The sequence below is a fragment of the Pezoporus occidentalis genome, unplaced genomic scaffold (genome assembly GCF_034315485.1).
Source record: "Pezoporus occidentalis ecotype Australia unplaced genomic scaffold, CSIRO_AGI_Poc_V1 ctg44, whole genome shotgun sequence".
Lineage (NCBI taxonomy): Eukaryota > Metazoa > Chordata > Aves > Psittaciformes > Psittacidae > Pezoporus > Pezoporus occidentalis.
This window is the reverse complement of record NW_026915769.1, coordinates 4,781,672-4,797,165: the sequence shown is the minus strand read 5'-3', so window position 1 is coordinate 4,797,165 and position 15,494 is coordinate 4,781,672. Positions and strand designations below refer to the sequence as shown.

Genomic DNA, 15,494 nt, shown 5'->3' with positions numbered 1-15,494 from the left:
GGCTGGATTGAATGAGTGCAGTGTCCCACTGCTAATCTCTCCAGACTTATGCTATAGAGAATTGATTGTATAAACTTCAGGGAGGCTGCAAACTGCATTTCTGGCTGCTGGCTCTTGTGCCGTCTTGCACAGCAGTGGCTCCAGGCAGACCATTATTGAAAAGAATGCTGTGAAAAGGGAAAATGGTTTAACAACCTACTCTGATTCCTGACCCAGTAATGTAATACAGGGATAATTTCTTTCTAACGACGTATTAAATGCCTTGTGAACTGATTATGTAAGATACAGCTGGTAAACTACAGCCATATGGGGTAGAGAAGTCTTATTTTCTGATGTTTGATGATACTTCTAAGAAAAAAACTCAATCATTTGTCCAGGAAGTTTTTGCTGGGTACCTAGACAGCTGGAGTGGAGCATCAGGGTTTGGTTTTTTTTCCAACTGCAGGTTAGCATTCCCAGATGAGCACCTGGAAATAAGATATATAAATTTGAGAAGAGTGAATAGATTTTTCTTCCAAAATGCAGGCTTGAACAGACCTAACAGATTTTTGTGTGAACTAGTTGTTGTTCCATTCCAGTGCAGGCAGGAAAAGGGTTTGTGGGAACAGAACTGAACTACTCTAATGGCAGTCTGTCTTCCCTGGGACCTCAAAATAAGGAACCAGTGCCGGCTTTCGCTCAGTTTTCTCTGCAAGTAGAAATGTACCTAGAAAAAGGTTCAAATAGTGGAACTGCATTTCACCGAACCCCCTTTAGAAAGAAAATTGACAGTTCTTTGGGAGACGTGGTTGACCATTCTTCTTTGAGGTGATTTTGACAGAAGTCTTCACATTCGTTAGTCCTGTGACGCACAAAATTATCTTTGCCTGTCTCATACACATTCAGACGTTTATAGTAAAAAGAGGTCATTTGGAAGGCTTTCCAAACTGATCAGAGGTTAGGATTTTAATGTTTTGTCTTGATTTTTTTCTTTATTGGCAAAGAAGAAGGGGAATGAAACAATAGATACTGTCTGGTTATACATAGTTGTCTTTTTTGAACATGCAAATACCCAACATTACTGCTATGTAACCCTTTCACGCTCCTCTTTTTTTTAATCCCATCAAGCTCCTACAACCTTCCTGCTGTTCAGCCAGAAGAATGCAATTAATCGCATGGTGATAGATGAGCAGCAGAGTCCAGATATCATACTCCCTATCCATAGTCTCAGGAATGTTCGAGCCATTGATTACGACCCCCTGGATAAGCATCTGTACTGGATTGATTCTCGGCAGAACATCATCCGGAAGGCACAGGAAGATGGCAGCCAGGTATCCTGTGGGTGATGGAATTACTAAAAGATGAGGAAAGCATGCTTTACACACAACAATTGTACATGAATAATTTAGATACACGGACTTCCTGCAGGTTACTAGCTGTCACTCGGCAAAACAAGTGACGTCTGGAGTTTTTGGAGTCCTCAGCCAGTAGTTTGGGAGGTACCGCAAGAAATAAAACGTGGAAAAATAAGGGCAACTTAAGGATATTTTTGCATTATTTGTTCAGTTTTCTCTTTTGGCTGGGGGCTGTTGGAAGCCCCTGTCTAAGAGAAATAGAACATGGAAGGGAAGGTTCTTGGGAGAAATGGAGTGTGTGTGAGAGAGAAGGAAGAGTTGCAAATGAGCAGGGTGCAGGGACATTGACTAAAATGAAGAGGGTGGGACTGGCACATGGCTGTGCCTGAAGCCTCCCAGGTTCTGGCGGAAGTAGGAGGAGAGTTGTTGTTAACCTGAGCAAGGAGATGGAGACTAGTGACCTGTAAGAGATATAGTAGCAGGCTTGGGAAAATGCATTCGATGGGGAATACAGAAAAGGTGGAGTAGGGCAAAAGGTGGGGCAGGTTTAGTGAGGTTAATTGTGAGCAATGACGGATTACACGTTTTCACATTTTAAAATAGATTTTTTTCTCTCTGAGTTTTTGAATGGGGAGGAGCAGAAGATTAAGGTGAACAACACATAGGTGCTATATTCAGTTTAATTTGCAAGAGAATATGGTTTTTGGTGGTAGGTGTGGTGGCAGTTGGATCCTGCTGAAGGCCTTTCAACGTTAACTCTTAATTTAGCAATCATTTTAATTTTGGAATATTTACATAATTTAACACCCCAAACTAGTCAAAGTCACAAGGCTTTTGCCAGCTTCAGCAGAATAAACAAATGTAAGACATGTAGGCAAACCCTTTCAAAGAAGTGACAAGCTAAATAAAGTTAGGCAAATTTTCTGGTGAAGTTTAATTTGGGGTTGAGAGGGTGGAGGCTGCTCACCTCAAAAGCACAAAGTTCTCCAAAAAAGATGATGTGAGGCTGTGTTCTGTGAGTTATCTCTCCTCTTCAGATTTTTTTGAAGTGCCCATGGAAGATGCCAGTTCAGTTCAGCTTTCCCTACAGGAGACAAGCAAGTTCTTTCTTTAAAAATAATAAATTAAAAAAAAAGGAAAGAAAGGCACATGAACTCCAGAGGCCTGCACCAATAGAAGGCAAGAACTTTGAAGCAGAAAGGTGTCAGCTGGAAATGCTCTACAGTCACTGTGGTGACTGATGTCCTTTCTGTCTGTTGGCAGAGTTACCTTCCCATTTATTATTCATCCTTATGTCCCCTTAGTATGATGACAGTGATGGTGGAGAAGAACAAGGCAAGAATTTCAAGTGCTGTCTGGCCTCACTTTGCCTGTGTTTTCATTTGTTCAGCTGTAGCTTTGGGAAATAGTGGTTATGTATTTCAGCTATAGAGCGCTAAATGTGTGCTGGGTTTGGGTCTATCCAAACCAAACTTAAAGAGTCATCAGGAAGGCAAGAAGAAATGCAGTTTGGACTTACTGATTAAAATTGCGAAGTCTTATGACCTGCAACCAATTTACATGCTTGCAATTACAACAGACCGTCAGGACTAAGTGTCTATATCTGATCAAACGTGTTGGTGGGGCAACTGAAGCTGGGTGTCTCCTTACTTTAAGATAGTATTTTGGCCACCTCCTTTTTCTTGAGAAGCAGTTTGATGTGGTGCATCCATAGCAAAATAAAATTGCTCACTTTAGATCAGATTAAATGCTCTTCTGTGGGTTGTTTTTCTTTCCTTTGTAGAGCCTCACTGTTGTGACAAGTCCAGTTCCCAATCAGAACCTAGATATGCAGCCTTATGACCTGAGCGTTGACATCTACAGTCGCTATATCTACTGGACCTGTGAAGCTACTAATGTGATCAATGTGACACGCCTGGATGGGAGACCCATGGGGGTAGTGCTCAAAGGAGATCAAGATAGGCCCAGGGCCATTGTGGTGAACCCAGAGAAAGGGTATGTAGCTGAAATACAATGTGGGAAAAATCAGGCTGAAGGTCTTGAGAATCAAATTGTTTTCTTGCTGCACGTTGGTTTCTCTTTGTTGGAATAAAAATGTCATTTGTTAATGTGTCTTGGTCATATAGTAAAACTGTGGAAAGATCCAATAAACTTTTTTTCCTCCAATTATCCCTATTCCAGGTACATGTATTTCACCAACCTACAGGAAAGGTCTCCTAAAATAGAGCGAGCAGCATTGGATGGAACAGAACGAGAGGTCCTTTTCTTCAGTGGTTTGAGCAAGCCCATAGCCTTAGCTATTGACAGCCAGCTAGGCAAGTTGTTCTGGGCTGATTCAGACCTGCGGAGAATTGAAAGCAGTGACCTTTCAGGTAGAGTAGCACTTTTAATTCAGTGATTCATTTGTGTGGTGTGGGTGTGGGGGAATGCAGGGAAAGGTGTCTTCTTTTCCTTCCTACTATAAACAGTCTGTACTGTGATTCTAATCACTCCCTAAATTCCCAGCCAGGGAATGTGCATGATTCACGCAGCGTGCCTTTACAGTCTCATGCCTCTATCTATGATTTGCATTATTAATTGCTACACATGCTATTTACTTCAGGTTCTCACTGCAAGACCTTTGTGTGGTTTCCCAAAGTCAGTTCACAAATAAATTGCAGCAGTTTTGGAAAAGGGAGGGAGAGGGTTGTTTTTAAAGGCATTGGTTTTGGTGCAGTAGTCTGTCAATCAGAGGAAAGTTTCCTGTTAGTGGAAAAATCTCTCCTCCAGAGTTAAAGCAGCAAGTGTGCAGGTCACTTCTGTGCCTGTCATTTAGGGTGAAATGATGTGTGAAGGATAGAGCAGATCTAACAGCTCTCTGTTCTCAAAAGGCAAAAAACTCCCTCTTGCAGCTATGGAATTCTTTGCCTGTTCCCTAAAGTTGGTTATGCTGCTCATCTGACCTCCTCTGTGAGTTGATTCAGCTCACTTAACCCTTAACCACATAAGCAAAACAATAACTTAATTTAAAAAAAAATAATATGCAGAAAAAAGAGAATAGAGGACAGTGTTCGGTTCTTTTGGAAAGCTGAATTGGTTCGGGAAAGAGTCCAGAAAGCAACCAGAACTGGAGCAAGAGAAGAGAGAAAACCATGCAGTCAGGTTGGGTGAAACTGAGATGTCTCTTATTCACAGCTTAATTGTTTCATGTGGCTTCAGAATTAATTTGTTGTGATATGAATTGGGCTGGATGTTGCTGCTGGGAGTGACAGGATGTTCTGAGCACGAACTTACCCTCCTCTGTTAGGTGATGGGGTATATGCCCCCCTCCCACTGCTGCTTGTGGAGGGCAGTGCAGAGTTTCTTCCTCTGCAGCAAGTCCATCCCCAGTTTGAATAGTGCATGTCCTTGTACTTCAGCTGAGTGTTTTTCTACTATCAGAAGCATAAATACCCGTGTAAGGAAATAAGTACTCACTTTGCAGTCTGTGCATGAGTTTGAAAACTGAACAAGAGTATGGTAGTTTGTACTAATATCTTACACTGATGACACAATACCTTCATTCAGAGTAGCAGCATGTAATCCTGTTAACACCTCTGTGATTTTCAGCCTTTTATTTAATTGCTACAGTAAGCTTTTATTTAGGAAAACATTTCTGTTTCTCTAGATGATTGGAATTGAGACTGAGAAAGATAGTATTTTTTTCTCAGTGATTCTTGTGGTGTGTCACTGAAAAGTTAAGGGTCACTAATGAACTGCGGTATCCTGATTGTTCACTAGTTTAAAACACAGGACATAACCTTAGTGAATAATTCTGAAAAAGATGCTGTAGGGTGTATCTTGGTATGTTCTAGGCTATCCCAGATCTAGGGTCTGTATGAGTAGTGGGCAGCAGAACCACACACATGCTTATTTTCTCAGTTTGTGTTATCTGCCACAAATTAGGACACCAGAGGAGGAGATGGGACAAAAATTCTAATTCTGTCTGGTTTTAATGAATCTGCTTTGGGTTTTGTTTGTGGTGGTTTTGTTGTTTTGATTTTGATTTTGGGGTTGGTTTTTTTGTGTGTTTTGTGGGTTGTTTTCTTTTTTTCCTAAAGATGTGGCTCTTGGATCACCAATGTTGTGTGGTAAAAGCTCACCATATTTTCGAAGAACTTGAAAAACCATTCCAAAACCTCTCTTGCTTTTTAGCATTTTCACCACAAATAGATTGCTGTAATCGCCACCATAAATTGCTAACTTCTGAGATGCATTCTTGTGCTTAGGAATGCTGATTAAAAGGCTTTTTTTGACTGGCAGAGTGAATTTTCTGCATATTAATTTCTTAAAAACATGTACAGTCTCTTTCTCTGTCAACTCTGTAGATGCCAGTACCCAGAAAGGAGAGCTAGAATGCCTTTTATGTGAAGAAGTCCTTCTCTTCCTCCTTCCTTCAGGCATGCAGTTAGGACTTGGTTATGCTGCCCAAATGCGAGATCCTATTGAAGCTAACCAGATTCTTCACATGATTAAGGGGTTGTTTATGAAAAGATGACTGGAATTAGCTCCCTACCATGGAAACTATTTGGAAATTAGTTCTTCTATTCCAGAATAATTAGTGTGATTTGGAAATGTCTAATGATTCTGGAATTAAGTAATTTTTTATGTGGAAATAGAATGAGCTGTGGGTGTGCCCTGATCTTTGTATTTATTTGGTTGGTTTTTAAGTCTTGAAAGGTATTGCTGGAAAGTGAATGGTGATGCCAGGAGACAAAGCTCCTCTTAATCAGATCTCCCTTTCATCTGACATTACCAATAAAGGGGACTAGCACCCTGATGGGCCAGCTTTGGATTTTATTGTTGGTTTATAGAAGGAGGGATTTCAGTGTCTCTGTTTAGTGAGAAATAGTCAGTTACACTTGGTCACAAATGTTAAAAAGAAAGAGTAAGACATTAAGGGAGTGACTATTTTAAGCTTCAGAGCTTTAGGAGGATACAGCAAAATGTCATTCTGATTGACATAAGCATGACAGAGCAGGGCATGTACAGACTCCATTTGGGTAGGTCAAGGTCTTAGTCTCAACTGTATTCCTTCCTGTCATCTTTACATTTTTGCCTATTCCCAGCTTACTTTTTCTTCTCCTCAAGATGCAGGCTGCTGTTTCTTACCTTTTCCCTATGCAATGAGTCATGTTCTTGGGTGTTAATAGATGGTTGCAGTTATTTAGTTTAACTTACATCACTCAGTCTATTAATTTCTCCATCAGTCTGGGTATAACCTCCTTCAGAATCCGTCAACATCTTTTCTTAATCAGATCATTGCTGGTGTTGTTCCAGAGTGGTGGGTGAGAGCCCAGTCTGTCTTAGGATTAATATTTGAATTTCCCTGTTCAGCTTTAGATGTTACCACTTACTAAATATTTGAAAGATTACTTAACTTCTGAGCTCTGTATGCTTTTAGGGAGATGGAGATAAAAGTACTTTTCATAGCTGAAGTTGTAGGACATCATCACTGACATATTGTTGATGAAATTCTCAACAAGCCAAAAAAAACATTCTTGCTACTAAACAAAGCAGAGGGATATAGAACTTGCTCAAATTATAAAATTATTAAATATGTGGGTTTTGTCCCATAACATTAGTTGTGTGGATATGGTAGAGACGGGATAGAATTTTTCTGGTGTTCAGTTGTGCTAGCGTATTTTTACAGGACAAAATATAAAAACTTACTAGAAATTTTGTGGATGAACATATGTGAAGCTATTGTCTCCTGTAGTAAAAATGAAAACTAAGCATAGCTGTGAGCCCCAATATCTGAAACACTAGGATTTATATGTAAATTTTCAAGCTGTGGCCTGAGTTTACACTATGTGATGCTACACATCTCAAAACTGAAGCAAATCCATATGCCTGTGAGTCATTTTCTGCTCAGAATCTGATAAACCTCACAGAATATTTTAGTGTTAATGACCTTGTCATAACATGTAAAATAAAGGAAGCATGGATTAAACCTCACTCCTGAGCTCTCAGGCTTTGAATAACATACTTTCCTTTTGTGTATGAGCTACTAAGTCTTCACTGATTTCGGACAGTCTTTAATGATACCTTTGAAATAGCTGTGGACTGAGTCTTAACCATGACAGTCCCTCTTGATTAGTTCTAATGCAGAGTAATCTAGTGTAAAAGTCAGCAAATACTCTTCGGAGGTATAAGGCCTGCTACTGGTGATTGCTAAACAAACTGAGGAAAGTAACTCTTCACTAGGAAGAAATTAGCATTCCCAGTATAGCCTGAAAACCTTATGAAGATGATGTAGTTGAAAAGAAAGAATATGAGGAAGTCAGAAGTCAAGTGTTTACCTTAATCTCATCATTCATGTGAGAAGTGCTAACTACTTTGTCTTCACTTGGATTTTATCTTGTATTAGTCAACTCAAGCTAATAATTCATCTTCTTATTCCCTGTTGTGTGCCAAGACAAAGCAGTTAATCTCTCAAAAAAAGGATAGAATGAAAAGTATTACCGATTCCCATCGTATCAGTCAAAAGCCGGGGTAGGGCATGGAGCTGAGCACCAAACTCCAGACAGTAATTGTATTTGAAGTGCAGAAACTGTCTGCAAAATGTATCAGTCTTGCATAAGGGGAACCAGGATTGCTTTTATAGTTGGCTTACCTGGTAGTGTAAAAGTAGTAGAAAATAGTGGTGTGAGTAGTGTAGAAAATATCTGTGACTGTATTCCTGTTCATTCCAGTTGAGCTAAACCACTCTTTCCCTTCCGCAGGTGCTAACCGGATTGTTTTGGAAGACTCTAATATCTTGCAGCCTGTGGGACTAACTGTATTTGAAAACTGGCTGTATTGGATTGACAGGCAACAGCAGATGATTGAAAAGATTGATATGACTGGTCGAGAAGGACGTACGAAGGTCCAAGCTCGTATTGCACAACTCAGTGACATCCATGCTGTAAAAGAGCTCAACATTCAGGAATACAGTAAGTGCAGTCTCTGTTTGCAAGTGCAAACAGTGCCTGTGGGGCTTGAGCCAAGGAGTGGCTGCAGAAAGATGAGCCTGTTTGGCCTTGTCATTGGGCGACATCAGTACAGATCGGAGGGGCCAGAAGTTGGTATCGTTCTGTGTCTGTACATTGCCAAGGTGCAATTAAGTTTGTTTCCTTCAGGCAGTTGGCAATGGACTGGAAATCTATCACAAATCCAGCATCATCTTTTGTTGCTGATGACAACTTTACTGGAAGTCCCATGCCGGCACCTGGCATATGAGTGTCTGTAGACACACTGGAAACATCCTGTTATCCCTAGTAGAAGATTTTCTGGATCATGCTAGTGAGTCATTATCAGGTGTTTATTTCCATTTAGACAAGCACAACTCTCAGGGCCTTTTAGTAGCAGTCGGATGTTTCAGTGGACTGCCTGCTTGAAGAAAAAGTGAACAATTTTTGTTGGTGGCAATTCGTATTGAAAGTAAATGCCAGAAGATCAATGGTGTGTTGCAGAAAGGAAGCATGCCTTAAATAACAATTTGTGTTAAACATGGCTGCACTTTAAAAAGTTTTCTGTTTATCAGGGTATAGCATTTCTCCACACACACGCTTGTAACGATGGGAGCTGGATGGTTAAATCAGTGGAGCTGCTGTCATCCTGGAGGAAGTAGGCCTGGTTAATAGGCTGTGGTGCATGCCTTGGAGAAATATGTAGAAAAATGTCTGGGGATGTTTAATTAAAGCTTCACTGCAGACTACTACTAGTTGTGTGTGCTATTAATCTCAGTAAATTTGTCAGAAGTTCCAAGAGAAGTGTGTTGTCCTTATTAAACATTAAAATGAAGAGACATATTTATCTAGAGCATGTTAATTTGAGTTTCAGAGACAGTATGGAAGTGACAGAATTCATAAATTAGAAAAGTTTACTTTTTTAATGGTCTTTGATAGAGAAAAGGAAGTACGGAACCCAAGGCATGTTTTTCTGTTACTAATGCTACTATTTTTGCTGCAGAGAACTAATTCTACCTCACACAAGAAACAAAAAGTTTAGTGTCATTTCAGTAGACCCCATGGCATGATTTTTAGTGTTTCAGATCATGGGCAGTTACTGATGTGCGTTGTAATTAATGATGGCTCTAAAGGGAAGAAACACACGCAACAAAATACATTTTTTTCAGAGCCGCTTTTAGTAGTGCTCTCCCCAGGGGTAAGGAAGTAATGAAGGGAGTCCTGTGAGCCCAAAGAAATTACTGAAAGTCATAAAAGAGGTGGGGATTTCTTGTGAGTACCTGTCTTTATTTTTAAAACCACAGGACAACATCCTTGTTCTCAAGATAATGGTGGCTGCTCGCACATTTGCATCGTGAAGGGCGATGGCACCACGCGCTGCTCTTGTCCAGTCCACCTTGTTCTGCTGCAGGATGAGCTGTCCTGCGGAGGTAGGTCCTTCCCATGCTCTGTCACTAAGCTCTCAGCTTCTGGGTGTGGGGGGGGGTTTCATCTTTAGGGGTGGCTTCTGAGCAGAAAGAATGTGACAGTGCACCAGGTGCTGTTACACACTTCGACATGCTTACCAGCTAAATCTGCAAGTATTGAGGAGTAAGAGAGGTTTACTAGTTCACTGTTGAATAAGGGTTTCTGTTCACCCTTCCTATTTAAGACCGCTGAATTATTTCAACTGGATTTTTCAGTTGTATGATTTTCACTAGTTCTTCTCTGTCACTCTGTGTGTTCTCGTTTTCCAAATAGTGGTAGGTTCTCACATTCTGGCATATTGCACCATGTCTGTGCCATTTTACTCTTCCCTGCTGTCCTCCTCACTCGTCCCGTGTGTGTCTTTCTGAACTGCAGTCCCAGAAGGGCAAATTGCCTCCTCCATGGCGATACGGCCACAGTAGCCTATGCCCTGGTGTCTCCAAGGGTGGGGTTGAAGTGGGGTAGGGGAAAGGAAAGGCACTTAATGCTTGGGGGGTTTTGTGCCACCATACTGAATGGACTTATTATGCAATCTTCTCACTATCAAGGCGATACGTGGTCTCACGATGGAGCAAGAGCTAACATAATCCAGATATTTTCTCAGAACAAGTTTAAGACCAGGCCAAAAAGGGAAGGGGAAGGGAGGGAAGGAGGGGGAAAAAAGAGGATTAAAAAAAGGGGGGAAAAAAAGCACTTACTTACTGTATGAGATTAACAGATAACAACTGTATTGAGACAGTGGGACTTGATTAGGTGGAGCAGATTTTTGTTGTTTTAAAAGAATTTTGACCGAACAGAGCTGTCGAGGGCCCATAACTAGACACTGAGTCACAGTGCATCCATCTGCAGTGCATTACATCCTTTTAATGTTTTCTGTACCATGACAAGAAAGTGAGCCATCAGTTGTGTATACAGTGGTGTTGCAGGAAAGATGGAGTAGAAAAGCGCGTTGACTTTAAATGATAAGACTTTTGAGTTGCTAAGAGTGTAAGAGGCTGAAGTGGGAAGGGAAGACAATTGTTTTGAGTGTACATATTTCTGTTTCTCTTCTTTGCCTAATGACCCTCCATCGAGGTGAGCCTGCATCAGTCACATGGAGTTCAGGATATGCACAAATTACAGTGGGGGTGGAAGTTACCTTATGACGTGGCACGTTTATCAGCTGCTTGATATGTGAAAGCATCTGAGCTCTTCTTGTTCTTACCTGTCCTGATCTGCTGTTTGTTCACCTGGATTTTTAATTCTTCTTTGTTTGCTTGATTTTTAAAGAGCCACCAACATGCTCCCCTCAGCAGTTCACCTGTTTCACAGGTGAGATTGACTGCATCCCGGTGGCCTGGCGCTGTGATGGTTTCACTGAATGCGAAGACCACAGTGACGAAAAGAACTGCCCGGTGTGTTCAGACACCCAGTTCCAGTGTCAAAGTGGACAGTGCATAGACAGTGCCCTTCGGTGCAATGGAGAAGCAAATTGCCAGGACAACTCGGATGAGAAGAACTGCGAAGGTACAAAGGATCTTTCAAAGTCTGGTGACAATAGAGCTGTTATGAGAACACTATGATAAATACCAAAGTTATTGCTGGGTAGAATTGGGAAGGACCTGAGGTTCTGCTATTTTTCAAACTGGTCTGTTAAATGGGCCATTATTTCACAACTCCATACTTCTGTTTCTCCACCTGTGAAATGGAAATAACAATGACCTCCTGCACAGTGATTTAAACTCTATGAAAAGTGATATTTAAAGTGGTATGGTTTTGAGTTCCAAAAACCCAGTAACTGGGAGTGAATTACAAAGTGAAGCAAATCCTTGTCGTAGTTTTTTGTGTACCTTGTAAAGGTCTTGGGGTTGTTTATTTTATAGTACATGAAGAAAGTGAAGTTAAGCTTTTCTGAGTAAATGGGAGTGAGAGACACGTGAGATTTCTGGAGATCTCTTCTTCCTATAGAGCACAGCAAAAGAGAGCATTTACACCATCATTACTGAGGGAAGTGCTGTTTCCAGCACAATGAGAATTAGGTTCTCTTAGTTTTGAGAAGGACAGGAATCTGGTGGAATCTGAACCACCCCACCACTCTACAATGTGAAACATGAGCAAACTCGCCCTGTCCCTACTGCAAAATAGTGAAGAGTTGTAGGGACAACTTGCAAGCTGGAAAAGATGCCTCTTCTCTATATACTTTCAGTACATTTTGCTTCTTTAAAGAAACTAAGAGTCTTTGAATCAAGGCTGATTTTCTTTCCAAAACATGGGCTCCAGCTCAAACAAAAGCATACCAACTAATGCACTTCCTGTGTGATGAAAAGTGATTGTTAGCCAGATGAGATGCTGACATTTCAAAATACATTGTGCAAGTTAGCTTCCCAGTTACCATCTAGTGATTGGAGTTGCCAGACGAGAGGCTGTTTATCACCTTCAAAGTGGCCCTGTTATTCAGAGTATTCAAGTTGATTACAGAAAAGCCTTTGCTTTAACTGCTTAATTCAACTGAAATCAGAAGGAATTTCTGCATTTTATGAGAAACAGGAGGCAAAAAGATGTGTAAACAACAGCAGCCACCACCTTGCCTGCAGCACCCTTTTTCCCAGAGTGGTGGTTTATTTTTGAGCATACTGGCAAAGCTCCAGTTTTATCTCCTGTCTTTCATTGCATTTTCAAAACATAATGTCAAGTGAAATATATTGTCTCCTGATCAAGGAGTTTTCTGGTTTACAGGAAGAATACAAGGACTTTAAGAAACCACATTTGTATTTCTTCAACAATTTTATCATCGTGGTTTGGCAGATTTGTTTTTAATAACTTAATTTTTCTCCCTTATATTACAGTAAATGCTTAGAGTTGGAGATTGTTATAGTAATTTTGCAACAGCCATGTCCTGGCATAAACACCTGTGTTCTCAGTAGCCTTCTGCTTCTGAGTTATTTTAGTTAAGGTAGCTTTACCTTGTAGTGTCCTTACTGTATACAGGCAGCGAGGACCCAGGTACCCACTGTGCAATATCCCCAACAGAACACTGAATCACTTTTTGTGCATGGTTGGCATGAGGAACTTTTTGTGCCACTGGCTACTTTAAGAAACAAAGCTAGCAGCAGGCTAAGCTCACCTAAGATACTGATTGCATGCTTTGGTATCTTGTTTCCTTAATCTTTTTAAGGAGTAGAAGTCTTTGATACTGACTTGTGAGGTTCTCTTTCCAGTGCTTTGTTTAACTGATCAGTTCCGCTGTGCCAGTGGGCAGTGCATCGGGAAAAGCAAGAAATGTGATCACAACCTGGACTGCAGTGACAGCTCAGATGAGCAAGGATGCTGTAAGTGTAAAGCCTGAGACTAGAGACTTGATTGCAGCATCCAAAATTTGTTTCTTACCTACTCTCTGAGTTAGGTTTTATTCTGCCAACCAGACTGAATTAGTTACTCCATAATGAATGCTCCTGTTTATAACTGCTGTCATGCAATTAATGCATAACATGCTGGAATAGAAATAACAAAAAGAACTAGTATTCTGAGGCAGGGCAGCCTGGTAATTTTCCCACTTACCTTTTTATACTTTTAAAAGAAACAACAGGTTTATTTTCCTATAAGCTGTTAGTATGCTGAATTGGAATAGTGTTAATAAAAAAATCTAGCAGCATGAGGCTTTCATACATAACTGCTCTGCTTCATGTTTTGCTCATCCAGAGAATTAATAGCAGGTGGTTTTAGAATCAGAGGAGCACTCTGTTTATAGAGTAAGCCTTCTAAAATTTCCTTTATATCTTGAAAAGATGTAATTCTCATCTTGATTTATGATTTGTAACATGTCATGTCCCCTACCTTGAAATCTCCAGGGCTCTTCAAGAATACCACTGCCTTTAGAATTGCAACTTGAAAATTCATTTTCACGGTTGGTGCTTTAAAAGAAATTGTAAATAGGGACATCTCTTCTTGTGCTACAGATCTGTGTATCATGGTTGACACACACATAACTTGAAAATGCAAAGCCAGACTTGGGCCCTTAAACTTAAGAAGGAGTAATAGGAGATGTTCTGTTATGCTATCAAGTCATTAGTGACATTATCACAGATATATGTAGTTATCTTTATTACAGTTCATATATCGGCTGGCTTTTTAGCAGATGATGAAAAACTAGCCCACCCAGAGTAAGATTGCAGTTGTCACTGTCCGCCTTCCAGTATGATCAGAAGTCTGTTTACTTATCTCTTTAGACTGTGACAAGCTGGTTAAAATGTGGGTTTGGTGTTCAGGGAGAAGAAAATGTGTTGAGGAAAAGACTTTCAGTAATGGATAAGATGTAAAACACTGACTGGAACAGGAAAATACTTTAAAGTCTGCTTTTCTTGTCAAATTCGTGAAGCACAGGCAGGGGGTTGTCATTTATTCCCAGAAACATCACTGCTTAGAATTGGTATTGTAGGGAAAGCCGCTCATTTTGACTATTGAATAATCATTTCAGACACAGATTCCTCATAAGGATGGGGTGTATAATGCTGATGCTCAGCTATATCTGTAACCATCAGTGTGGGTCAGATGTGGAGTATGTTAGGTAGTTTAATAAATAGCAGCAAACACAAAATTTATCATTGATGCATCACCTCTGCTGTTCAGCATAAGTGAATGTTACACAGTTGAGAAAAGGGAGTGCCACTCTGTTGCACTGAGTGATAAACTAGGTGCTTATGTCATGAGGTGCAACATGAAAAATAGTTGTCATTGTCTTTAATGACAAGAAAAAGCGTAACTGGAGTCCCCAGCACAGTGCCACCTGGAGTCATGGTTACAGGTCTTGTTCATCAAGTTCAAAGGGTAGCCCTGCCTGTCAGCAGGAAGCAAGGTAGCAACCTGGTTTATTATCCCCTGCACATGCGTGTATTGTATATTTCCTATCGTTTGTGATTGAAAAACCTCTCTGCATGTGTGGAGGTCATCCATGAGCATAGGTAGCTCTTATGGACACTCAGTCTTTAAACGGATCTGCCCCAGTGCCTGTTCGTTCCTCCCATCTATTAATCTGAAAGCTGTTGTGCGCCTGCAGAAAGAGGAGGCTTTTATTTTTCCTGTGTTGAAAGATGTCAGTAAAACTGATGTTGGTACATGAAGCTGTTGCATTAATTTACATGGCCTGATTTTTGTTTTTGCTTTTAGACACAACGGAGGAGCCTGCGCCACAGCCCAACAACACTATAGGCTCCATCATTGGTGTGATCCTTACGGTTTTTGTGGTTGGAGCAATGTACTTCATCTGCCAGAGGGTGCTGTGCCCACGCATGAAGGGAGATGGAGAAACGATGACCAATGATTATGTGGTGCATGGACCAGCTTCTGTACCACTTGGTTATGTGCCTCACCCAAGCTCTTTGTCAGGGTCTCTTCCTGGTGAGTAAATGGTGTGATCCTTGTCCTGCTCTTTGGCACCACATAGTTGTAGCTGAGGATACTATGCATGAAAGCACAGGAAAACATCCATTCCAGATGTATAACTCTTCGAAGCTGTTGGAAGCCAGGACTGTCAAGGCTTGTCACCATCCTTCCTTATAAAAATGAACTGCTATTCTATCTGTGCTGATCACGAGCCTTCAGATACTTAGCAGAACTACAAGACTGTTTAACAATGTAGTCCTATATCCAAATATGCTTAGCAATGCTGAGGCCTATAAGGCTGCAAACGCTGCCCCAGGAGCAGGTTGCCCAGGGGAGTGGTGGAATCACCATCCCTGGAAGTGTTCAA

General features: G+C 40.9%; 1 protein-coding gene and 1 long non-coding RNA gene across 3 annotated transcripts in view; one reads left to right on the top strand and one right to left on the bottom strand.

Annotated features, from left to right (window-relative positions):
* Positions 1–15,494, bottom strand: part of LOC134172126 (uncharacterized) — a 447,287-nt gene that overhangs the window by 201,285 nt on the left and 230,508 nt on the right. The window lies entirely within an intron of this gene.
* Positions 1–15,494, top strand: part of LRP6 (LDL receptor related protein 6) — a 128,019-nt gene that overhangs the window by 102,319 nt on the left and 10,206 nt on the right. The window contains exons 13-20 of one of the 2 annotated variants that reach the window (XM_062634960.1): positions 1,108–1,310; positions 3,118–3,329; positions 3,516–3,706; positions 8,078–8,287; positions 9,607–9,732; positions 11,039–11,275; positions 12,967–13,077; positions 14,912–15,142. In XM_062634960.1, the coding sequence (XP_062490944.1) occupies positions 1,108–1,310; positions 3,118–3,329; positions 3,516–3,706; positions 8,078–8,287; positions 9,607–9,732; positions 11,039–11,275; positions 12,967–13,077; positions 14,912–15,142 (1,521 nt within the window). The remainder of the gene's footprint in view (positions 1–1,107; positions 1,311–3,117; positions 3,330–3,515; positions 3,707–8,077; positions 8,288–9,606; positions 9,733–11,038; positions 11,276–12,966; positions 13,078–14,911; positions 15,143–15,494) is intronic. The other variant, XM_062634961.1, reaches the window with a different exon arrangement.